Source organism: Ostrea edulis, chromosome 9 (genome assembly GCF_947568905.1).
Source record: "Ostrea edulis chromosome 9, xbOstEdul1.1, whole genome shotgun sequence".
Lineage (NCBI taxonomy): Eukaryota > Metazoa > Mollusca > Bivalvia > Ostreida > Ostreidae > Ostrea > Ostrea edulis.
In genome coordinates, this window is record NC_079172.1 from 11,806,730 (window position 1) to 11,833,760 (window position 27,031).

The following is a 27,031-nucleotide window of genomic DNA, read 5'->3' on the forward strand; positions in this document are numbered from 1 at the left end:
GAAAGGTTAATCAAGACAAGAACAGACTAGAAGGTTAATCAAAACAAGAACAGACGGGAAGGTTAATCAAGGCAAGAACAGACTATAAGGTTAATCAAGGCAAGAACAGACTAAAAGGTTAATCAAGACAAGAACAGACTAGAATGTTAATCAAGACAAGAACAGACTGGAAGGTTAATCAAGACAAGAACAGACTGGAAGGTTAATCAAGACAAGAACAGACTAGAACGTTAATCAAGGCAAGAACAAACTGGAAGGTTAATCAAGGCAAGAACAGACTAAAAGGTTAATCAAGGCAAGAACAGACGGGAAGGTTAATCAAGACAAGAACAGACGGGAAGGTTAATCAAAACAAGAACAGACTGGAAGGTTATTCAAGGCAAGAACAGACTAGAAGGTTAATGAAGGCAAGAACAGACTGGAAGATTAATCAAGGCAAGAACAGACTGGAAGATTAATCAAGGCAAGAACAGACTGGGAGGTTAATCAAGGCAAGAACAGACTGGAAGATTAATCAAGGCAAGAACAGACTGGGAGGTTAATCAAGGCAAGAACAGACTGGAAGGTTAACAAAGGCAAGAACAGACTGGAAGGTTAACAAAGGCAAGAACAGACAGGAAGGTTAATCAAGACAAGAACAGACTAGAATGTTAATCAAGGCAAGAACAGACTGGGAGGTTAATCAAGACAAGAACAGACTGGAAGGTTAACAAAGGCAAGAACAGACTAGAAGGTTAACAAAGGCAAGAACAAACTGGAAGGTTAATCAACACAAGATCAGACTAGAAGGTTAATCAAGACAAGAACAGACTGGAAGGTTAATATAGGCAAGAACAGACTTGAAGGTTAACAAAGAGAAGAACAGACTGGAATGTTAATCAAGACAAGAACAGACTAAAAGGTTAATATAGGCAAGAACAGACTTGAAGGTTAATATAGGCAAGAACAGACTAGTATGTTAATCAAGGCAAGAACAGACTGGAAGGTTAATCAAGACAAGAACAGACTAGAAGGTTAATCAAGGCAAGAACAGACTAGAATGTTAATCAAGGCAAGAACAGACTGGAAGGTTAATCAAGGCAAGAACAGACTGGAAGATTAATCAAGACAAGAACAGACGGGAAGGTTAATCAAGGCAAGAACAGACTAAAAGTTAATCAAAACAAGAACAGACTGCATGGAAGGTTAATCAAGACAAGAACAGACTGGAAGGTTAATCAAAACAAGAACAGACTGGAAGGTTATTCAAGGCAAGAACAGACTAGAAGGTTAATCAAGGCAAGAACAGACTGGAAGGTTAATCAAGGCAAGAACAGACTGCATGGAAGGTTAATCAAGACAAGAACAGACTGGGAGGTTAATCAAGGCAAGAACAGACTGGAAGGTTAATCAAGACAAGAACAGACTGGAAGGTTAATCAAGGCAAGAACAGACTGGAAGGTTAATCAAGGCAAGAACAGACTGGGAGGTTAATCAAGACAAGAACAGACTAGAAGGTTAATCAAAACAAGAACAGACTGGAAGGTTAATCAAGACAAGAACAGACTAAAAGGTTAATCAAGGCAAGAACAGACTCGAAGGTTAATCAAGACAAGAACAGACTAAAAGGTTAATCAAGGCAAGAACAGACTCGAAGGTTAATCAAGACAAGAACAGACTAGAAGGTTAATGAAGGCAAGAACATACTGGAAGGTTAATCAAGACAAACTGCATTCGTAGATGTACCTTTGTTATCGTATTGTTACGTGCGATAATTCTTTTGTACAGATAATGGTTACAAATGCAAGAAAAAACTGTGACCTACCTAAGACGGAATTCCAAGCGGAGATTATCGGCTCCCATGGCGTGGAAAAGGACTCCCCCTTTCTTTTTAGCCCCCCCCCCCCACCCCCACCCCCAACTCCGCCCCCAGTAACGCCTGTGCACGGTGGATGCTTTGGGTCACTTATAACTCTGCATGCGTTCAAGTTCACATGTGCTATTTAGAGGTTCGAAGCCATATACAGAGCATGTACTGCGATCTGTTTTATCCCTGAATATTCTCATTGATATTTAGACATAATTCTAAATTGTATATAATTATCATTCTATTTCGATATAGGAATTAAGAAGTAGTAGTCCACATTAACTATCATAAAGAAGAAAAAATCGCTGAATGAAAAGAACAGTGGTCAATCTCATAACACTATACTGACGTCAAGAAAAATATTATTACATGAACTTTTAACGAAGAAGTTTTTAAAAAATCATATCTTTCATTTTGAAGAATATTGATTGTTATTATTTACAAGATTCTGTATATATACAGAAACGTCTTTTAAAAGTAAACTCCGAAATGCCCTGCAACCGTAACATCGAACTTCGAGTGAACGAATTAACAATCATATAACGTATTTCCAAGCGCATGCGCATTAATAATAGGTGCATCGCCATATTTTTTTGAAGAAAAGCAAGGTAATTGTCTTATTCTTGATGCCTTAAAGTCTAATTTTTTGCCAGTTTTTCCTATATGTTTCTAGACAATAAATACATAGAGGAAAAGAAATAAGGGATGTTTACCAAAATAGCACGTGATAGTATTAATGAGTCAACTTTCGATTTAGCTGTCGCAAATCGCCTTGAAAAACTTGCAAGGTTCTTGTCGAATTTTATTTGTAACAACTAACATTCTCTCAACATCGTACTGTATTTACAGATAATCTGTGCATCACTGGATTTGTGTCGCTCATTTACAAGTTGCTAACTATTGTTACATGTACAACAATTCCACTTTCTGTTGTAGATGCCTGCAGCAGAAGCAGATCGACCAGGAAAAGTGTTTGTTGGAGGGTTAGCTAGTGACATAGATGAAGCTGTGCTAGAGAAATATTTCAGTCACTTTGGAAGACTTACAGAGGGTAACTATTGCACTTCACTGAATGAGAAGAACTATAGGAAATTCTGCTTCCTTTTGTTATAAAGAAAGTCAAACTCAATGTATGTCAGATGCTGGATGCAAAATGGCATGTTAGCTTGAACTTTTGCTAACTGAGCTATATAGCACTGATGATTTAACCAGTATGACCACCACATTTTACCTCTTTCAAAAGTCTTCATACTTTAAGCAATGCTAGTGCTGACAATTGTTGATAAAGCAGTGCCCTAGTTAACCCTTTCATTTGCTTTTTTCATGAGTATGAATAACACTAGGATGATAAATTTCCTGGTAAAAGTTCATAAAAATATATTTATATTACAAGTCACATTTTCCTGTTTGAACCAACCAATTTCTGCACACAACACAATCCGTTCATATGGACTAGTTTAAAGCACACGACTGATAAAGCGTAATGATTAGAAAAAATACAACGTGTTACAAAGATCTCTCAAAGTCACACCCTCAGATTAAGATTGTGAGCTTACGTGGATCATCATCCCAATATTTGGTCCCACAGCTCCAACCTGCAGTGCACCATGCAATGTTGATAAAAGGCAGGGTAAGACGAAGTGTAACATCATGTCTATGCAGTGTGCGAAATTAACCATGGACCGATAGACAATGTCTATAGATAATCAAGTCGATCTATAACGATTGAAATAGCTATAGACCAACTTGTCTGGAATTCTGAGTAAAAAACGGGTTTCCTGCTGCTTATTAAACATATATGAGAAGCAGGACCAGTTTATATGTATTACGCTTATGTTTCTGTTCACCCCTTAGCTGTGATAAAATGTTCCACAATGTAATTACAAATCATTCAAATCAGATTATTCCGTTTTCAATGGGGGGGGGGGGGGGGGAGTGTGTCAATTTGATATTTACTTCAATGTACGTCATTTTCGTGCAAATTTGGAAAGTCCTTTTTTGAACGATTAAAAATATGTGGAAGGTGCACGCCCTGGAACCTGGAATCAAACGGAAAGTGGTCAGTACTACAAGTTCCAGCAAGGCTAAAGTTGCAGAAAATTATGAGAAAACGAAATGTAGTAGAACTGACTTAGATGAAGAATCAGACAGTGAAACTGAGCTGGAACAAAATGAAAAAGAAAACGAAATTCTAATTGAAAAAGCTTGTACATGAAATTGAAAAAAATATATATAAAAACTATGAACGAATTACCAAATCGAATTTGTGTCTATGTTTGACATACGTCACAATACGATTGTGACATAGGTGGATCTTGGGAGTTCGTTTTATGCAACAAAATATTTCCCGACTTATACAATAAGGCTGGGACGATTCAGGGTTAGCTCGATTTGGTTCGGTTTCGATTCATTACATTATGATTCAGTTATTTTCGATTCGGTTCATAATAGGTCCAATATATCTAATGACAGCACAAAAATTAACAATTTTGATGAGTACCATACTTGATTTAATTCTATTCAAGTTGTATAACTATATGTGGTCATTTGTAAACATATCTATTCATAACAGCATTTTATAACTTTGATAAAAAAAACAAGAAAACATTGACAGTCTATTAGAATTTGTTATATTAATGTGTTGCATTTAATTTTTGGATTATTAAATAAATCTACAGTCAATCTAAAACGTATATGATCAGAGTTGTCACTAACGCAAGAATCTGCGTCCTAGAAGCAGAAAATTAATTTTGGATGCAAGTTTGTCTGATATGGCGAGTCCCGCGGACGCGTTAGTGACGGTCACGGACTCCGAGTAAAAATCTTAATTTTTTAGAAGTCCTAATATTGTGTATCAATTAAAACTTGTAGTAGGAAAAAATCTAGGTAGAATGTTACACTCTACTAGTGAACAGAAATAATACCACCGAGTTCAGTGTCCCAATCCGACTTGTTAGTTTAGCGTCAGTCAAATAGGTGCGAATTAGAATATAATATTCAAAGGATAATTTGATAACATGCAAAATGAGGAACGTTTTGCCACTGGCAGTTATTTACTTTTGACTTTATTTATTTGTTTTACAAATCGGGATCTATATTTAAATATAAATGTTTGTCTTCCGGTAGTCATTTTTATTGGAATCGAAAGTAGCGTAGTTTGTAAATTTTGGTAGGTTTTTCAGATCGTTGGCAAACAAAACTAGTACGCATCCATTTTATCGCAATGATAAATTGATTAAAGTACTGTTTAATATTGTGTTGTGATGATAGGAAATTCGGGGAAATAATTCTGTTGGCATGAACAATAAGTCGTCCGAGGCCAAGTCGCGAATGATTAAAAATAAATCTTTAAATTGATATGTTTTGTACTGCTTCCGTTTTAATTATCGTATATAAAAAAGACTCATTAGATATCCATGGGACTCATCAAATTTTCGTGGGACTCGCGCTGTTTTCTAGTGACAACCCTGTATGATATTGTTTTCATTGATATGTAAAAATTCAACAATTCTATTAATTGAGTCTTTGAAAATCTCCCCTTTATTGATTTACTTCTCTCTCATATAAACTGTCAAAACATTTAATCTGTCATTATCTACGATGTTGATTTTACCCATACACTGACAGAAATGCTATATGTCATGTAAAGATAAACTTCAATGATCTTACGGACCATATTCTGTTAGGCCTTAGTATCCGAGTGGTGAAAATGCTAAATCTCAACACAGGAGCAATTTAAATCTCTGTTGCAAAAAAATCCACATGATTTGCACATCACTCGGACGCCATATTTGTTGTATTGGTGTATGTAAAATCTAAACCGAAATCCGGAATTTATAATTGGTGCATCAAATCGAATGGTATTAATCGTGGTGCACCGAAATTTTCAGTGCACCGCACGGTCCAATTATACAAGCAATGTAAATAAATGGTGATTTAGTAAAGTAATATAGATTTATAAGAAATGAACAGCACTTTTGAGCTGTTCATGGTCAATATGAACAGATTTGGATTTGAGGTAAATTCTCTGTGAATCGCTAGTGCGATTCACAGAATTTGTTCCAAATGCGTTCATATTGACCATGAACAGCTCAAAAGTGATATTCATTTCTTAAGTATTTGTTTATGTTATAAAAATGTCATAAGTTATTTAGGCAAGTAACCCAGGCTAGGTAGCATTCATTAGAAGTTGAAGCTTGTTCAAAGGTATGATAACCTTTCTTCATATTACATTGAATTGTTGAATTTGATATTGAAAACAGTGAGTTAAATAATAAAGAATTGATACCACAGTCACTTGTGTGTAAATTAAAACTTTAGCTGATATTACTATACAAATGATTTTAATGTTACATGTTTTAAAGTGTCTTTAAACAAGGAAATGTGTCCTACCGCCTTTTAATCTTAATTTTTTTTTTGGGGGGGGGGGGGGTCCCAACCCTCTAGCACTAGCAGCTTGCTTTGGCACTCGGAGATTTTTTCCTCTACCTTTTCTAATTTTACCTGTTACTTGTAGATATGTTGGAAACCCTGACACTATATTCCAAATGCCTAACACTTCAAAAAGAATTTCATGAACTCTGTTGACAAAATGCACAGTCTGGTATCATTTGCTTAGAACAACAACAATCTCATTCTTGGAAGCTGTGCTGCAATAACATTGATATATATTTCATTCCATCTTGCCCAACGAAAGTTGCACTGAAAATTTTTGAGTGCATGTCCTTGCAGTAGTTTGATTATATGTAAATTTGATATCCATCTTTTCAACATTTTTCGGCTTTGTGTGTTGAAGTACAGTTGAATCAGAGATTTCTTTTTAACAAAACACATTATTTGTAGTCATAGTGAAGAGAGACAAGAATACACAACAAACCAGGGGGTATGCTTTTATAACATTCGAAAACCCATACGATGCAGAAGATGCCATCAAAGAAATGGACAAAAAGGTTTGTTATGAGAATTATTCTCATTTACTTTATTCTTTTCTGTGCATCTTTGAAACACTAAAGTTGTTGCATGAAGTGTGATTCTTCTTTGTCAGTGATGTGGGGGGGGGGTGTAATCACCCACTATAAATTTCTACAAGTGGGTAATTAAAGATTGATATTTTCTTCCCTATCATTTCCATTTGCAACATGATATGATGCTGGTTAAATGTTTTGACATTTATTACCTGTTCAATGATAAAAACTTGAAGAGGTTCTGCAGAAAGGAAATATAATTTTTACTCCAGAGAGTAAGACAATTCAGATCTAGTCTTCTTTTGGCAGGATATTCATGGCAGACAGATTTATGTGGAACAGGCTGTGAAGCCAAGACATGAAACACAAAACCTGCGAATTTCACCCAGAGGAGGAGGTTCCAGGGGTATGCCCCGTGGAAGTCGTGGTGGTGGATCAGGAAGAGGTGGGGGTAGTAGTCGTGGAGGACCCCGAGGAGGGAGAGGAGATGGACACATGGACATGAGGAGGTTTGTTTAATATTGTATGGCTTGAAGGTACCTTTTGAAAAATAATCATTTAATGATCTGTAATACGCCAGTTTCAAGATAATAGCTCTCCTGTGTAGGAGGTACATTTAGTAGAACTTAGAGTGTCTAAGTGGGACAGAGTGAATTTACAGTCAGTGAGGAAGACGATAAAATGAATGAAAAGGGCTTCTCTTTAAATATGTAAATGTAGGAAATACAAAATACTATCGAAAGAATTTTTTACTAAAGTAGAAACAAAAACAATGTCATTTGAAAGTAATATCCTGGGTATGATACCTACGACCAATGAAATTACGTGATATAATAAGAATTCCACGTATTTAATTACTCCCTAGATACTTATCACTTACTTAGTTTGTGTATCAGTTGAATTCGGGTGATGAAACAGCTTATGAGAAACTTACTGAGCACATTCACTTATGCAGTGATCAATATTCATTCCACTCCCACATGTAAACAAGTTGTTTCGCGTCTTACTATGTACCACGAGAGTTCTTCAAAGGGAAATAACTCGAACATATCTCCAAACCGGCGTATTGATTTTGGTCTTTCTCATCATTTGCAACTTTGAATTTCGTTTTATATTTGTTGAACTGAAAGATGAAAAATATGGCTAAGAAAGGTCAAAGTCATTTATCAAGGTCAAGACCAGTCTTACTATGATTGAACTTAATCATACTTAGGGGTTTAAATGTAAGAAAAATATGGAGTTCCTCTTTGACAATTAATTCAGATTGCAATATTTATACTTTAAAGAAAGTAATTTTAGGGACTGTCTTCATGGTTAAAAGTTTGATATGTACCATAAAGTATCATGCACAATCTGGGTTCAAAACTTTTTCAAGCAATAGTCCATATGGACTGGTGAAAATTAATATTCACTAGTCCGCAAAGCATTTCACTTGTCTGTCCTCTATATAATGTGATATCAACATAACATTTTCGCTCAATGGTATTTAATCAAACCAAGCAATTCACAGTTGCAAACAATTCAGTTTCTGACATCTACAGTAGAAAAAGACAACCTTACTTTGTTTTCTTCAAAAGCATACAATAACCACTGAGAGACTTGTGTATGTCCTTTATAAACCTCCACATGTGTGCAAGGTCAGCATTTCATTGTCATGCAAATGCTTAACGACGTCAGGGTTATATTCAGCTTTTAGATGTGCAGGGTTGTGGATAACCACTCACCAATGCGAGTAATATTTGCTGTGAGGGATTAGATATTAACAATCACCTCGCCCACATGGCAACTGAATTTTCTCTCAGAACATTTTTATTTTATGGTGTACTTTCCTTTTCAATGAAACGTTATACTAACTGAGATTATTCATTTGTTGTCGGGGTGGGGGGGGGGATGTACCTTTTACCAGTAGTAAAAAGAATACAGATAAATCCCTGCATGCAGGTATTCTACCATAAGTTCAAACAACAAAGAGACTTGGAAACTTTGCTAAAATCTTAACCAATTGAAGATTGGTGTCTGAATTTCCGCTAGTCCGTGTGGACTAGTGTCATAGAGAGTTTGCTAGTCCAACATGCGTTTTACTCATCTCAGACTTGGATGTGAGGTAATTTCGAACCCTGTGCAAGTGCACACACGTGTTTAGTGTACATGCCCTCAACATTTCAAGATGAAAGAAATTTACATGAAAGGTACGACATCAAAATCATTCAATGCTGCCGTGAACTTAAACCTAAAAAAGGAGATTATCCTTTTAGTCCTTGATTGTGTGTACTTTATGGGATAGATTTCCTGAGAGAGAAAAAATAGTCTCCAAATATTACTTCTCTATGATTGAAACTTTTTAAAAAATTTACAGCAGGTCGCCAATTCGACATAGAGAAGATCGTGGAAGATCCGACAGGGAGTTTAGAAGGGATAGCTTTGATGGTCCACAAAGGCGAGGTTTGTATGCTGATATAATGTATATGATTGGTACTCGAATGTGTATTTGCATGAGTCTGACTAACGACAGACAATCGACATGAAGTAATATGAGGTATATAAGCAGCAACATCCCATCTTGGTGGATTGCAAAGACAGATCTTATCATAGAGAGACAATCAGAAGTCTATAAATAGAGTTCCCGAAACACACCAGTCCAGTGGGCATTCTAGTTGAATTTTAAACATGGCAGGTAGAATGTAAAGTTTGTCGGTCCTACATGTATGTTTGGTAGTTCTAAAAGTAAAGAGAAACTCAAAAGTACAGCTTTGCAATTGTCTGAAACAGCAGAAATAGACACGCCATGATACAGAGATGAAGAATGATACTGAGAACAAAAAAACTGAAAACCAAAATGTCATTCTAATTGAGAAAGCTAGATGTAAGCTCTTTTTCCCTGAATTTAGAAGCCTTTTTCATCACTTGCTTCAGGCCTAATAAATCTTAACCTTGTTTAGTTAATTTTGAAAAATTACAACTAAAGATATGCTTAAAAGTAAACTGGTAAAGTCTTCCATTATCATTTCCTCTTGGAAGGGGGGGGGGGGGGGGGGGGGGGGGGGGGCAATACATGTATCTAAGACATTTCTTGTTTTATCTAAATAATGTTATGTAGGATGAAGGAAAAAAATTAGTGGAAGATCTTATCTGCCCAAAATTTGTGCAAGAGGAGAAATGAATATTTGGTACTTTGAAATAATCTGCAAACTGTATAGATTCATATTTTAGGCATATAATGAAGAAATATTTCATTGACATGGGTAATTTCCATCAAAAGTTGAAATATTTTGGGATAAGAAATAATTGAATTTACTGACCTTAACAGACTGACATTACAGTACCGCTCTTTTGATAAAAAATATTTCCAAGTTATCAAAGAGCTTCCTAGCTCACTTTACAAGGATTTTTTTTCCAGATCTGATTGATGAATTTGAACATAGGCAAATGTTAGATGAAGAAAAACCTTGGATCACTCCAGATTTGTTGTTACTTGTAAGACAGAAAGATGAAATGCAAGAATGGGCAAATAAATGTCCTTCTCTAGTGGCTGAGTTCAGAAAGTTTCGTAATCATGTTAGAATGAAAATTAGGAAGGCAAAGGTAGAATATGAGGATCCAACAGGTGAAAAAAGAGATGAAGAATTCAGACAGAGAATGATGAAGAAAGGTTTGACTCCAGAAGAGATTGAGAAAAGGAAGAACATGCAAAATCGACCAGAGACACACCATGGTGGTAAAAAGTATGAGCCCCCGATCATGTATCCAGGAAATTTAGCAACTGGATCCACAGCAATGAAGGTTGGCACTTCCACAGACACAATGTCTGTCACTCGTGACCCGGAGGTTGTTCAACAAAAGGCAAAATTTGTCAATCTTTTATCGAAACAAAGCAAAACCGTGTATGATTCATATCGTACTAAAGATGTTTCAAGTACAAATTGGTCAGAAAATCAGAGCTTTGGTCAAACTGGTAATCGTGGATGGAATAATCAAGGTTTTGCCCCAAATTCGCAAGTTCCAAGTTCAAACTTTGTAAAACCATTAAATTATACACAAACACAGCAAGGTTTTTCACAATCCAATGCTGCTAACTGGCAAAATTCAACAGGAAAGACAAATCAACAAAACTGGCAGAAGAATTCAAATCAGCAACAACAGTGGGGGTCGTCAGGAAAAGGAAACCAAGATTACACTTGGTCCTCTAACTACAACTACAAAACTGGTGGTCACAATGCTCCGAGAAATCAGTATGGTGGTAATAAATCTGATGAAAGTAAGCAAAATCCTTGGCAAGAAGCCATGGCAGAATATTGGCAACAAGCAGCACAGGAATCTAGTTTTGGAAAATCTCGAGAAACAAGTAGTGCTCTTCAATCGTCTGTCAGTCAGAATCAGTCAGTTGTAAGCCAAACTCGACCATCTTCAAGCCAGACTCTATCATTTTCCAACCAACAGTTTGCAAGTCATACTCAACAGTCTGCAAGTCAATCTTTACCGTTTACATACCAGCCGCCTGTAAGCCAAAGTCAACCACCTGCAAACCAAACTTTATCATTTTCAAACCAACAATTTGCAAGTCATACTCAACAGTCCACAAATCAATCTTTACCATTTGCATACCAACCGCCTGTAAACCAAAGTCAACCACCTGCAAGTCAGACATTATTTTCAAACCAACAATTTGCAAGTAATTTTCAGCAGTCGGCAAATCAATCTTTACCGTTCACGTACCAGCCGCCTGTAAGCCAGACACAATCTTCTTCAAACCAGGCTCTATCATTTTCAAACCAACAATTTGCAACTCAAACTCAACAATCGACAAATCAAACTGTACCTAATACCTACCAATCATTTGTAAGCCAAACTCAACCGACTGCAGGCCAGACCCCACCAATTTCAAACCAACAATTAACTTATCAAACTCAATCATCGGTAGACCATAGTCAAAACACTGTAACCAGTACCGAAAATAAGTCTTCAGAATCAAGTCAAATTAAAGACCATCTGTCCTGCGGTCCTGAACCTGGAGCAAACAAGGAAATCGAAAAACCAGTAAGTGATACTGCTAAAGAATTGAAAGTCTTAAATAATCCATCCAAGCAATCGTCTCAAAGCTCAAAATTAGGAAAACGAAACCAAGTGCCAAACATTCAACAAATGAAAGACAAGCCACCTGTGCAGTATTTCAAAGGTGTTGCAAAGAATAAAAACAAAATTCAAATTCGCATAAATCCAAAAAGTGCTTTTGGGGTTGAAGTAGAAAAGGAAAGTGATGAAAAGGAAAGTAATGTAGAAGAAATGGAAAGTAGTGAAGCAGAAAAAGAAAGTGATGTAAGTGAAAAATCTGAATCCCAAGTTGAGAAAACGGATGTTTCAAGCATGATCTATCAATCATCAGGTAATGAAAACCCCTGGCAGCAGGAAATTCAAAAATTCTGGGAAAACGCACCAAAGGACTTGGGTTCTGAAGCAAGTCAGCAAGCAATTGCTAGTCAGTCAAACATGACTGATGCTCAGACTGAGCCGAGTGAAAGTAAGGATGAAAGCAATGCCCAAAGCAAAGCAAACGAGTCCAAAAGTGAGATCCAAACAAACGAAATGAGCCAAAAGAATGATCAGGAAAACAAAACAAAATCAGAAGTCAGTATTGAAGATATTCCACTGCCGTGCGAGACAGAAGAATTGAAGCCAGTTAACCAAAGTCTGATTGAGTCCCAAAAACAAGCGCTTGAGAAAGTGATAAGTAGTAAACCTCTGAAAGATAAAAATTGGTCCGAGAGTATGGAAATTTGTGACCAGGATGTTGAGGAATTAAACTTGAGCACTGATAATTATTCTCATTACTTTCCTCACCCAGCTACTATCTCTCCTTCCGGAGATTTTACAGAAAGTAACAGTGATGGATATTCTCTTAGTACTTCCTATAATGACCGTACTTCCTATAATGACCCTTTTGGCCAAGGTGACTTTGAAGGTAATTTGTGTTTAAAACACTTAATGATGAAAGTAATGATGGGCAAATTGCCTCAAATCACAATTCTCAATACAGAGGCAAATTGCCTAAAATTGTGAAAAATCAGATGCAAATGCTTTGTAACATATGAGTAAAACCACCTTTTAAGATGGGCATATAGCCTTATGTAAAAAAGCAACAATGAAACATTTTACAGGCAATTTGCCTTATTTATTACAGGTACCTAGTTTTAATGCATATTTTGGATAACATTTATTAGACTTTGTGATTAAATTTGATGCTTCTAACAAGAATTTCAATTTGAAATTTGTAATTATGAAGCACTTAACATATTCAACAGATTTTGGAGGTAATCGTTACGGTGGAATGGACAGAGGCATGGATCGAGGCCCTCCCCAAAGATCGCGTGATCCACCAATGTCTCGTGGTAGAGATTACTCGCCAGGCCCAAGAGACTTCAGCAGAAGTTCAGGTCCAGAGAGGTTAGTACTATTGCAGGATACCACAATTGAGTGAGCTTTTTTTATACCCCCCGCAACAAGTTGTGGGTGGGGGGGGTATACTGGAATCGGGTTGTCCGTCTGTAGACGCAATGGTTTCCGGGCTCTAAAGCATTATCCTTTCAACCTACCGTCACCATATCATATATATGGACTACCCATGGGATGAAGATGTTCCCTATCGATTTTGGGGTCAAAGGTCAAGCACACTGGACATTGAAGTAGCAATATGGTTTCCGGGCTCTAAAGCGTTATCCTTTCCACCTACAGTCACCATATCATACATATGGATTACCCATGGGATGAAGATGTTCCCTATCGATTTTGGGGTCAAAAGTTGAAAGGTCATGCGTAAAGGACATCGAAGTAGCAATATGGTTTCCGGGCTCTAAAGCATTATCCTTTCCACCTATCGTCACCATATCACACATATGGACTACCCATGCGATGAAGATGTTCCCTATCGATTATGAGGTCAAAGGTCAAGCGCACTGGACATCGAAGTAGCAATATGGTTTCCGGGCTGTAAAGCGTTATCCTTTCCACCTACAGTCACCATATCATACAGATGGACTACCCATGGGATGAAGATGTTCCCTATCGATTTTGGGCTCAAAAGGTCAAAGGTCAAGTGCACTGGACATCGAAGTAGCAATATGGTTTCCGGGCTCTAAAGCGTTATCCTTTCCACCTACAGTCACCATATCATACAGATGGACTACCCATGGGATGAAGATGTTCCCTATCGATTTTGGGGTCAAAGGTCAAGTGCACTGGACATCGAAGTAGCAATATGGTTTCCGGGCTCTAAAGCGTTATCCTTTCCACCTACAGTTACCATATCATACATATGGACTACCCATGGGATGAAGATGTTCCCTATCGATTTTGGGATCCAAAGGTCACGCGCACTGGACATCAAAGTAGCAATATGGTTCGGTTAGTCATGCCATTTGTTTTTAAACTCAGAAAAGAGGTAGTTTATACCTATTACCAACACCCTTTCGGAGATTGGGGTAAGCGGGGGGTATTCTTAGTGAGCATTGCTCACAGTACCTCTTGTTTTTTTTCGGAAATTGGTCCATCATCTATCTGTTGTCTGTAACCTTTCACATTTGTCAACATTTGCCAATGTCAACCAAACTTGCAGGATATCACAAAGCATCCTTTTGGAAAGTGGATTCGAGTTTGTTATACTGAGGGATTTATGTCTTCTTCCAGGGTGAAATGATTAAAAAAAGTGAAATAGGGTGGTGTGTGTACAAAATCTTCTTCTGAAGTAACTTTCATACAGATAAGTCAAAACTATTGTGAAAGATTCCTATATAATGATGGTTTAAGTTTATTGAAACCATGAACCCCTAGTTTAAAGTTTTACATAGGAATATTTTAAAAATCTTAGTCTTGAGAACTACAACGGAACATTTCTGAAGTCTGTATGTAAGCATCGTTATGTATATGTAGATTTAAGTCTGGTCATACCATGACCCTGGGGCAGAGATGGGACCACAAGAAGGTTTAGAAGTTTTACATAGATTATTAAGAAAAATTCTTTTAAAAAGTTCTTTTCAACAGCCACAAGGATCCGTTATTTCATATTGATATAAAACTATATACAAGCAGCACCATACACTGTAGGTTCAAGTTTGAGGTAAACAAAAAAATTTTATTTGTTGGTGTTTGTGGCTGACGCACTGAAATTAGCACCATAGAATAAAAATCAAGTTATTGAATTTAAAATTATAACAGGGTGAGCAGGGGATCAGGAAGAGATTTTCAACAGTCATCTCGTTATGACCCACCCCTTAGAGATTTTTCCCCACCCCCTCGTGAGTTTCAGTCCTCGCGGGACATCGGTTATGAAAGGGCACTGGCATCAAGGGACAGAGTGTCAGCTAGGTAAGTTGATTAATTCTCATATAAATTGTGTTATGAAACACATATTTGAGTTACCACCTAAAATGGTTCTGAATGAAGTTGCTATGAATTCATATGCCCTTAGTGGTATAATATTACACGTCATATAAATACAACAGAGTGGTTTCTGTCAGGTTTGAAGAGGGGTGATTGTTATTGAAATGAATTATGAAAATAATGTACCTACTTTACTACTTTCAGAGATTATGGTTCTCCAACAAGCAGCAGAGACTTTGGGGGCATGTCCCGAAGTGGGTCCTCTATGTATGGAGGATCACGTGAAACCGGGATGGGAAGCCGAGATGTGTATAGTGGAGGGAGGGACAGAGATCAACCACAGTCCAGAGATTTCTCATCAAGGTAAGTGTTTGATAGGGAGGGACAGGGAACAGCCACAGTCCAGAGATTTCTCATCAAGGTAAGTGTTTGATAGGAAGGGACAGGGAACAGCCACAGTCCTGGGATTTCCCATCAAGGTAAGTGTTTGATAGGGAGGGACAGAGAACAGCCATAGTCCAGAGATTTCTGTTTGATAGGGAGGGGCAGATATAAGCCACAGTTCAGAAATTTCTCTTTACGGTAAGAGGATCAGCCACAGTGCAGACATCATATCCCTTTTAAGTAATCCTTCAAGGGGAAGGAGGCGGAGGAATGGAGACTAGCCATGCCCTAAAGACTTGATAAGTCATAGACAAAAAGATAAGAGAAATCTGAAATCATTTTTCAAAGAAGAAAGATGTTGTTGCCGTCTTTAGAATCATAAGATGAAGAGAATCCCAGGCACTAGGGAATATTAGTAGAATACTATCAGAAAAATTATGTTTGTTAACTTTAATTGTAACTTTTTGAACAGAGAGTTCAGCAGCCGTGGTGGATCTATGAGAGGTGGCTCGTCTAGAGGAGGTGGTGACTTCGACAGAGGACAACCTCATGATGACTCATTCAGAGGTAGTATTTCTAATACTGAAGTTTTTCAATTGTGACTCTTGTTAGTGATCTGAAATGCAAGAAAAGTAAACATTGATAAATATAATTAGTGTCAGCACTATTATACATGTACATATTCCAACCAATTATTCTTTACTTTGAAGTACGGAAATGGATTGTATGAGTGTGTGTGTGTGTGTGACTCCTGCAAATGTAGTGATTTGTTGTTGCTCTTTTGTATGTGTATTTATATCTGATTTATTTGGTAGATTCTGGAAGGAGTGGTCCCTCCAGTCGTGGCCCAGCCAGTCGAGTCTTCACCAGCATGGGTAAGTAGTCTGCTTTTGTTTGTAGCTTTTAACCATGTTGTGCCTGGGGTTGCTTGGAAAAGGCCCTCTCTGAAAACTTATTACACTTTAAATAAGGAAATGGATGACGAAGAATTAAATATTTAAAAATGATGGATCAAAATCAAAAGAAATACAGGATTTGAAATGGGGACAAAATACACCTGCTGTGTTCATCAAGAAAGTAAACAAAAAAACCATCTCTGAAAGAATGTGGAATATTTTCAACATCTTCCCTGTAAAACCACAAGGAGTAATCAACAGCCATTGCATCGCTGGCAATGTTCCTATGAATTAAATGAAATTTAGAGCAATGAATTGGGCTATGATACTATATGAGTGATGAGGAGGAATTAGAAGACCATACTGGCTGTATGTATATTATTGGAAAAAGCAATGAAAGAATTTCATCGTTATGCCTACCACCTGCAAAATCTACATTTCTCCAGCTCTATGAAACTATTGATTTGAATTTACTGCTGTTGAAATGGACGCAAATATGCATATCATCCCGCTACTTCATCTTAGGAGAATGATAGTTGAAAAAAATGTTTGTCATCAAATCCAAATGCATGAATGCAGGCGCAAAAACCGAGATCCACTTTGTCTACTCTTTGTACATTTGAAACACTTGGACATTGTCTCTTCCTTTCATCAGGCCTTGTCAGGACCCATCTTTTAACACAAGAATATTTGATAGAAATGTTGGAACCATACACAACAGAGAATTCACATTCACACAAGTGAAATTACACCATGACATCTGTATACAAGCTCGAAAGTCAGATTTAACAGATCTTAAGGACGATTAACCTAATTCATGTGTTCAGTAGAGATTTCACTCAAACTTCATGTGGTCTAAAATGATTTGTAGTATGTATTTGTCCTTTATTGTGGAAGTGTATTTTTAATTTCTACTTTGGGAGATTATTATGGAAATGAAAAAAGAGGCATCATTGTGTGTGTTATTGAACTACAGTATGTTAATCTTGCCCTTTTGCACTTGAAATTTTTTAAGTTTTATTATTCATGTAAAACCAGTTAAGTCTGTTGAAATCAACACAACATGAGTAACACAAGTCAATCACTACATTGCATTAATGGTCACTCATCATGTCTTCAAGTATTGATATAGATAAAAAGGTTTGCTGTTAGTAAATTGAAAAAAAAAATGGCCATTTTGTGCTTAAATATGAAAAATAAATAGATAAATTTTTGAAAACCATCACAAAGGTCTTGCCTTAAAATTCAAAATGGAACATAAGGCCAAATCAATTTAATTGATAGATTATCATCCCCGCCCACCCCTCAAAAATCCAACCGTCCCAATTTTTTTTAATTTTGCGATTTCCGGAAAATGTACATGTCCGACTCCGGTATTTACACTTCTTGTTTACATTTCTGGTATAGCAACGTGAAAAGTCACAAGAAAAAAATAGATATGGTTTTCTTAATTTCTCAAGTTCTTACGGGCGTAAATGAAAGCAAGGGATTAATGTTCTTCAAATTTTGAAGAAGTTTTGCATCTTTCTGTGTTTGAAATTAAAGCCTAACCTGGAATTCATCTGTGAAATAAGCATAGATTGATATCCATCTGACATTGACAAAAACTTGTTTGTCATTAATATTTTTCTCAGAAAATAGAAATTAAAAAATAAAATCCTCCCACCCGCCCCATACTTTTTGCTGACCCTGGATGATAATCTACTAATTAAGTTGAATTGGCCTTAAGTTGGAGTGCTAGGTAAAGATTTTGAATTTTTGGGCAAGGAATCAAATTTTCATACAAAAATTGGAATATTTGATATGAAACTTTAAGAGTTGGCATGATGGGAAAATTTTATCAACCAAATTAATGAATTTATAATTTTTAAATTAATCATAAGTTTCTACTCCAATGTATTTGTATGAAAAATTACACAACTGAAACATCTAGTGGTTATAAATATTGACAGTATATAAGATGAAATACATAATAGAAATTCATGTAGATTTATAGCTTTTTAGCTCACCTGAGCTGAAAGCTCAAGTGAGCTTTTCTGATCACCTGTTGTCTGTCATCCGTCTGTAAACTTTTCACATTTTTTGCTTCTTCTCCAGAACCACAGGGCCAATTTCATCCAAACTTGGCAAAAGGCATTCTTGGGTAAAGGGCTTTCAAGTTTGTTCAAATGAAGGGCCATGCCTCTTCAAAGGGGAGATAATCACAAAAATAGGGTGAGGTCATTTATAAATCTTCTTTTCAAGAACCACTGGGCTGGCAAAATATAAATTTGGATTAATGCTTCCTAACATAGTGCAAATTCATGTTTGTTGAAATCATTGTCCCGGGGTTAGGTTGGGGCCACAATAGGGATCAAAGTTTTACATGCAAATATGTACAAGGAAAATCTTTAAATATGGACCAAGGTGTCTGAAGTGAGCGATGTGGCCCATGGGACTCTTGTTGATTAAAAAATCCTTCTGCCACAAAATGTCCTTTCCAACTAGTACCTACACAGGTATAGCATATTGCATGGATCCAGAACTGAAGAGCTTATGAATTATTAACCAAGCAGTATTCAATGAAATTGAAATAGTAAACATCACTGGGGCCTTTACAATTGGGAAAATTAACGACAATGAATCATTTCATTTAAAAAAAATAAGTTACATTGAATTTAAAGGTTGATTAGTTGCCACAATAGATACACTATAGGCACATTTATGTGGTAAAAGGCTTTCAAGTTTGTTCAAATGAAGGGCCATGCCTCTTCAAAGGGGAGATAATCACAAAAATAGGGTAAGGTCATTTAAAAATCTTCTTTTCAAGAACCACTGGGCTAGTGCAGAGCTCAAAATATCAAATTTGTTTAAGACTGCCACAATTCGGATATTTTTTGATTCAGTTCGATTTCAAATACAAACCTCATTAACAGACCTTGCGCTTACAACACTGGTTAGCTTATCCAACCTATGTGTACTTTGGAAGTGGTTTTAAGTTAACCCATATTGGTGTGGAGTGAGTAAACTGTGTTACTAGAAAGCATATCAGAACTGAATTTTGAGTGAAATTATTCGTATGTGACAAGGTTCCTATGACTTAGAATGGAATGAGTAGAACAAAATTAAAAATGTTAACAGATTTCTATAATAATTTAATTCTGTCAATTTTTTGAAGGGGGCTAACTTTACCCACTTCGAGCTATTGTGGTAAAAAAATGTAACCCACATAGGTTCATCGTCCTTAATAGGTAATCATTTAATTAGCACATATGGAAAATCAATTTATTGATAGGTACCCCTACTCTGACATGAACTAAGATTGAACTTAAATGAAAGCAACTAGCTCATTTTGTGTGACATTTTTAACTGGATGAACTTTCCAATAAGTTTCTGACTTAAATGGGAATACACCTGCAGGCCATTATTGCTGTATGCCAACACTTCCTGAACAGGAGAACTGGAGTACCAGATGAGCTTCTAACTGTCATCAATCTATCAAGTTTCAAAATTTTCATTGTACGGAATGATAACACAGTAATTTCACCACGGAGAGGAGATTTTCAACAAATTCATTATACATCAACTCTACATGATGGTATCACATGGCAGTTAATGAACTATGTTGGAGGGAACCCCTACAGTATCAGATTCCATGTCTAAAGAGTTTAGTTCTTCGTTGTTGGTTTTTTTTTTTTTTTTGGATGCTTTTTTTTTCAATTCGAGTAATTAAAAAAAAAATTTGGAAATGTATGATAACGATTAGAAATTCCTTTCAGTCACAGTCGGGTCCCCTCCTAATTATAGTGAAAGTTATAGAAGATGTCACTGGAAAGCAAGCACCATTTCATGTTACAGTTAAGACTAGAAAAACATGGAAAGCATTGGTCTAGGTGGTTTTGATGAAGATGAAAAGTGTATGCATATATGATGTGAGAAATGCAACTTCATATTGAAGCAAAAATAAGGATAAAAAGAGCATGTATGCACAGAGGAACAAGGTCTCTAAGTTTGCTCTGAGGAAAAAAGAAGAAAAAATCACTTGTCAGAACTCAAGCATGTTGCAAAGGATGAATTAAGTGTGTAGCACTGTATACATTAGCTTTTGAACATCTGAATGTAAGAAGAGAAATTTCAATGTCCATTGAAGAAACAAACCTCAATGAAAATTGACTACACAGCTGAAATTGATTCATATCTGACTTGACTACTATTCGAAAGGACAAGGATAGATTGTAAATCCACTCTTTATTCAGCAAGATAATAAATTCTGCAGTACCTTCTGCTTAGATTATCAAAAAAAACCAAAAAAAAAAACCAGTATAACAAGGAAAAATAAATACCATTATGACCAGGCAAACTGTATTAACATGGCTCATTGTAGGAAAAATGAAGTGCATTCTCTGTTTGCTTGGTACATGAACACCGTTTGAAATGCATTCTTGTATTACTTTTGGAACAAAGTAACATTTAATGTGATGATAAAATATTATTTGCTATCATGTAATTTGCGAAAACACATGTGTGAATTTGTGATTTATGAAATGTGTTCCTCAAATAAATTGTTTGGAATATAGGCTCACAAAGAGACAGTGGACGTCCATCACATGGAATGTATGAATCATCAAATCGAGGTCCGTCACGAGGCGGTATGTCCTCCAACCGAGGCCCGCCTGCAAGAGGGGGTCCCCCTCAGCGAGATGACAGAGACAGGATTGGTTACTCCACAGGCCAGCGACGGCCATCAAACATGGACTCTAGGGGAGGACCACCTATGAAACGATCTCGACCCACTGGACCACCCTCACGTGGAGCTATGCGGCGATAATCTATGAAACGTGTCATTGTGTTCATTAGAGAACATTTTAATGTTTTCTTATTTTTATGAATTTAATCTAAATATTGAATAGGCAATTTTACAACAAATTTTATTAGTGGAGATATGGAAGGATATTCACATTTGTACAGGTTTTCATTTATATATTGTACATTTATCAAAGAAACTGACGCGTACATATAACTTTTCTCTCTCTCTTTTTTTTTTTTTTTTGGCTGTCATTCATGTTATTTAAGTAATAAATAAACTTGAAGAATTGTTTTCTTTCGTAACAAAGATAATATTTGTGCAAATTTGGCTACATGCAGATGAAGGCGTTGGCGAAAGCCCGCAATTGTTCGAAACTCAAATATTTTCCATTACAAACTACGGTGGAAGATCTACGATGGATTTTTAGAAACTACGAAACTACACAAAACTATCCAATATTCTGATATAAAGATGTATGGAACAACATTCCTCCAGATATATTCATTTGAAGTAAAATTCTCACATACAGTTAATCGAAGGCCGTTTTGATATCTCTTGACCGCTTTCCTCGGGTGCTTATGATGCAGAAACAATAACTGCATTCAAATCATCCTGTAGTCTAGGAAGACTGCTGTTACAATGTCTAATCCCATAAATACACATGAAATTTTTCAAGTCACCAACTTCCTAGAATGCGGCCACCCACCTTGCATTCATTTTAGGCTATATAAAAAAAAACAACTCTGGCCTTATATGTATGAAGTAAAACATCCTGCATTGGATCGATATGAAAGACTTTACTATCCAAGAAAATGTAAGTGGTGTTGCTTACCCTAGGTATTGTTGCTAATTAGATAATGCTTGCTTTCATCTGTAAGTGTAACAGGCATGTGCTATATGTATGCACAATTAAAAAGGAGAAGTTGAAGCAAGTGGATAGTTAAACAAAATGATATATGTGTGATTCACGTCGGCACATAATAAAGAAAAGAAGAGGAAAAAACAGACACCTAGACAACTGGAAATCTGCAGTAGGAGAGATTCTACTTAAAATGAATACAAAAAAAGAAATAGGTTTGGATATCTTCCTCCAAAAAATATCTTAAGGGATCACCAAAAACTGAAAAAAGTAACCACTGGAAATTGTAAGTAAATCAATTCAGTATTTGAACAGATATTTTATTTCTTAGAACCCTTCAACAAACAATTCACATTACCGAAACTTGTCCATAGGAAAACAAATCCTATTTTTTGTGATTTTGAAATGGTTCCCCAACATAGCAAACAAAAGGAAAGAACTTCGTTTATGGAACAACCAACAAGAAGAAAGTGGTGGATTTAAAACTCCAGCACACACCCAGTGGAAGACATTGCACACAAGATCTAGTGGTATATCCATTGGATTAATTTTATACATGAATTATTTTGAACATTAAAATTATTCTAACTTTTGATTTGAAAAAAAATCATTTGAAAGTAAAGTAATTGTCAAAACAAAAGCTGTAAAATGATGCACACATTTCTAATGCTTGATCATGAAAATTTAGTATTTTTAATATTTGTAGGTTGATTGTGTTGCTTTGAAATGATGATTAAGTACTTCGATGTCAAACCAGGGAGTTTGAAGCATTGTAAGTATATGAATTTTGAAAAATACTGTAAGCATGGTTAATTATGTATGCAGATCATTCCACAATTTCTGTCTTCTGTTTATAATATTTATGCCTACAACTAATGATTGCCAATTACAGATTACAGTGTAAACTATTTATTACATTATAGTACCTTTAATTATATGCTGCCATCACATACAGTTGTAGATTACCTACATTAATTGCTCTGTTCAAATTGTATCCTTTGTGTATTTATATATTCTAATGTTTGTATGACCTGTTACCTTTTACGGAGAGAACTTGTATAGGCAGTGCTTGCTGTCCGATCTTGTAATGATTTATCATTATGAAATTCATGCACAGTTTAAAATAGATCATTCAATTTGTGACAAATCTTTGTCAGTTTAACTCCATTTACATTGAAGCTTTGCCAGTTTAATTGTGTCTCCATTTGTGATGAAGCTTCAGCAGCTTAATTGTGTGTGTCTGTGTATAATCCAGAAATAATTGTAGCAAAATCTACACGAGTAGTAGTATAATGCTTAAAAAATAAAATCTATACGAGTAGTAGTATAATGCTTAAAAAATAAAATCTACACGAGTAGTAGTATAATGCTTAAAAAATAAAATCTACACGAGTATACTTGATTAGTTCTTTACTTCTTCTGGAGTAGAGATATATATCCTTACTACAGTACCTTGACCCGAAGAGTCGTATCCAACTTCTCAGATCAAGTTACTGTAGTAATGTTAAATTTATTATATACCCCCTTATGTATTTTTTAAATTTACATTCATAAGATAATAAATGTAATCCAAATTATCAAAAACGCAGACATACAGTGAAATCATATTTTGTGTATGCAGTATTGTTTGTGACGCTGTCAATATTTTCCACAAAGAAATGTTACGTTATTGCATTGTGACGTCATTAGTTTCAGAGGATACTGATACAGAATCGGAAAACCAGTGTAGTGATCCGGAAAATCGGATCACACTGTGTGAAATCAACCATATCAAAAAACGATACATTGATGGGTATATAATAAAGATATACATGTATATCAATTTACAATCAATCAATCATCAGTTTGTCTCTCCCCATTTGCAATAAAGCTTTGTCAGTTGAACTGTATATCTCTCCCTTTACAATGGAGCTTCATTTTAAGGTGGGTCGATCCTCATGTGACTTATCAATATTAATGGTTAAAAGTGGAAAAAATATATTAATTTTCACTCAGTATAGTTTAATCTAATCAATAACCAAAGAAAATGTGTATGTTGCCACCCTTTTAAAGATGTCAGACATACAAAAACAGACGTATACATGAACATAAAAAAATCACACATTTTCGTTAAACAGAATGATGAAAATTAATAAAAACCTGTTGAAATGACAAATTTTAAATGTCAACAGTTTAAGAAATCTGATAATTGATAGATATATAAAAATTAATTGTGGATATTAGTTAAATCATTGTCATAGACATATGCAGTAGAGGAAATTCCAGCATAGGAGTTATTGCCCTTGACAACATTTTTAAAATTATAAATAATTGATTATCTATGGAAAATTAAAAAAATTTCAGTATCAAAAGTGTACCAAATTTTTTATTTTATTCAGTGAATAAAATTCCTCTGAAAGATATATTTCAATCATGCGCAAAATTTAAACAAAGATTTTGCAAAAACCTATGACATCACATGTAGATCGATCCACCTTAAATATTTATCTCTCCATTTGTATTGAAGTTTTCTCAGTTTAACTGGCAGGAAACATCAAGGACCATTTTATAAGACATTTAAATTTAATGCATTATAGATGAAGCTAGTGAGTGAGATAAAAGTCACAAATTAATCCTTTTCATAGAAACTGGTGTTGATAACAAATGATAACATTTGGAAACGAACGTTTTTCAAGTCTGAAGCGGTATCGAATTGATTAAAGATTTTAATGAACACACAATTATCCCATATGGATTGATTTTAAGGAAATTAAAAATTCTACCTCTTTTTCTCTTTAGGTGCAAAGGCTCTGTAGTATCCCCCAATTCAAGATTTTGTACTTAAAGGAAGGTATGTGTGATCAATTTTAGCTGTTATTTGTTTTCAGTAACCTGGTGGGGTTTTTTTCTCTCTTGTAGATGGAGTGGTTTTATTAAAGCTGTTTTTTATGCCAGATTCTAAGATAAGATGTATGGAGTTAACATTCCTTCAGGAATCTTTTACTGGTTACAGTGGTATTGAGATGTCACCAGCCTTTGGTTGGATTAGAAATAGTCCAAATGCTTTAAAGTTTGAATGCTTCATACCAAATAAAATATATCATTTTTGTGGTTGCTTTGTTTTTGTATATTTTCATACAGTGCAGTACATATACATGTATATAAGAATTGACTCATACATGTAGCATGATTGGGCCGAGATTTTTTTTTACTGAAGCAGCTTTGGGACTTGAAGGTGGAAATTGTAGCCATGGAAACGAGGGCTTTGTACGACAGTGGCAAAAATTTTGGAATTGTCTTCCATTTACCTTCATCTCTTACATTAGACCTTGACGACTATTAGAAACTCAATTTTTATGCAAGATACCATTCAAATTTCTTGACAGTTTTATGGAAAAGAAATATATAAATTTTGTACACCAGCTTAAACCATCAAAGTGTGCATGGTGTAAATCAGATGTGGATTTGGATTTTAAAAAATTCCAGAAAGCTTTTGTAAATTTAATGTCGCGAAAGTTTTCCCAAATTAACAGCATCAAAGCATGAGTTTTCAATGCTGTACACTACCAAAACTCATGTCAACATAAAGACAAGGCTTTTTGACATCATAGACAGCTGCTTTTTATATGCCCCTCTAAGACAGGGTGTACATATTGTGGTGATCATCATGTCCGTTCGTCTGTCCTGCTATGATGCCTGCCAGGCCTGGAGGTTATAAAACTTTTACCGCACTCAAACTCGGCAATGTTTCTTTTGAGTACAATTTTGAGCAAGCTTCGAAACATACTTGAAAATCTTGAGCATGTACTCTTAGTATGAAAATGATTTTATAAGTTTTATAACCTTCATTGTTGAGTATGAGTACATTTAGAGCTCTGGGTTTGAGTATGAAAACATGCTCAAAAACTTTTATAACCCCCAGGCCTGGAATCGTCAAACCTTGCTGGATGATGCATCTTGATTAGATGGTGGGTCACACATAATACCGTACGGTTTCTTCACGGATCATTGGATGTGGGCAGAGCTTATCTATGGCCATTGTTATTTACCTGGCCAAAAGATATGGGTGTCGTGTATACTTTTGATATACAATGTACACAGGAAGTGTTCATCAAACGGTTAATGCAACTTGGGAAGAAGGTGTGTCGTGCCCTGAATCGAGGTCACTGTGACCTTTAATTAAGATGACATGGCATAGCCCATTTATGGGCTCTTGTAGATTTGAGTCTTGAGAATCCACAAACTGTCAATTTGTGCATCTATATAGAGAAATGTAAATTGCAGCTTGAAGTGGGTCATTAAAACTTTGAAATGGCAAGTACTGTATTTTAAAAGAAACTGTTTTAAAAGGGAGGTACATGTAGTCCCTACATATGTATAGGTTAAATGCAGTAACTATTCGGTAATTAATACATCAAGAAACGCCACATCCACCCCACACACACCCTAAAATTGTAGTTATACAACATGAATGTGTTTCCAACATTAAATATTGCAGCTGTCCAGTTAAGAAATAATTTATGAGTGTATCTAAATACAAGTAATAGAAAATGTTTTTAAATATTTTTGTACTTATTTGAACAATGCAAGAGATATTGATAAGTCAAATGCAATGGACACGTGCAGTGTTGCACTACAAAATTTGCAGATTTAACAAGCTCAACATAGAAAGGAATTGTCTCGCGGGGATAATGATCTAAGTCAAGGTGTTTCAAGGATTTCAGTTAGATGTGCAAAGATAATTTGATCAGGCTGACTGATTAAAATTCCATTTGTCCTGTGGGAGTAATTTTTTTTTTTTGTCTAAGCCATCATGGTGTTTCAAAGAGTTCAGTTCAATATGAAGATATCATTTTGATAAGAGCTAAATATTGCATATTAATGAGTGTAATGCAAGAAGGCTGTGAAAATAATTTGTTACTCCTATGGGACATTTGTTAAATGTAA

The 27,031-nt window shown here is 35.7% G+C and overlaps 1 protein-coding gene across 5 annotated transcripts; it reads left to right on the top strand.

The window, feature by feature from the left end:
- Positions 1-2,375: 2,375 nt before the first annotated feature.
- On the top strand, positions 2,376-25,192 carry LOC125657898 (uncharacterized). Of its 5 annotated transcripts, XR_008798419.1 has the most exons (13): positions 2,376-2,454; positions 2,783-2,897; positions 6,689-6,795; positions 7,120-7,319; positions 9,167-9,252; positions 10,208-12,766; positions 13,107-13,248; positions 15,016-15,165; positions 15,385-15,543; positions 16,037-16,131; positions 16,380-16,439; positions 22,812-22,877; positions 24,884-25,192. XR_008798419.1 is itself a non-coding variant. In XM_056148526.1 (12 exons), exons 2-12 carry the CDS (start codon positions 2,783-2,785, stop codon positions 22,814-22,816), a joined length of 3,678 nt encoding a protein of 1,225 aa, XP_056004501.1. In that variant the 5' UTR covers positions 2,376-2,454; the 3' UTR covers positions 22,817-25,192. The 5 variants fall into 5 exon arrangements, 3 of the variants coding, with proteins under 3 accessions (XP_056004501.1, XP_048744764.2, XP_056004500.1); XR_008798420.1 differs by lacking the exon at positions 15,016-15,165; XM_056148526.1 differs by having other exon boundaries at positions 22,812-25,192.
- The last annotated feature ends 1,839 nt before the right edge of the window (positions 25,193-27,031 follow it).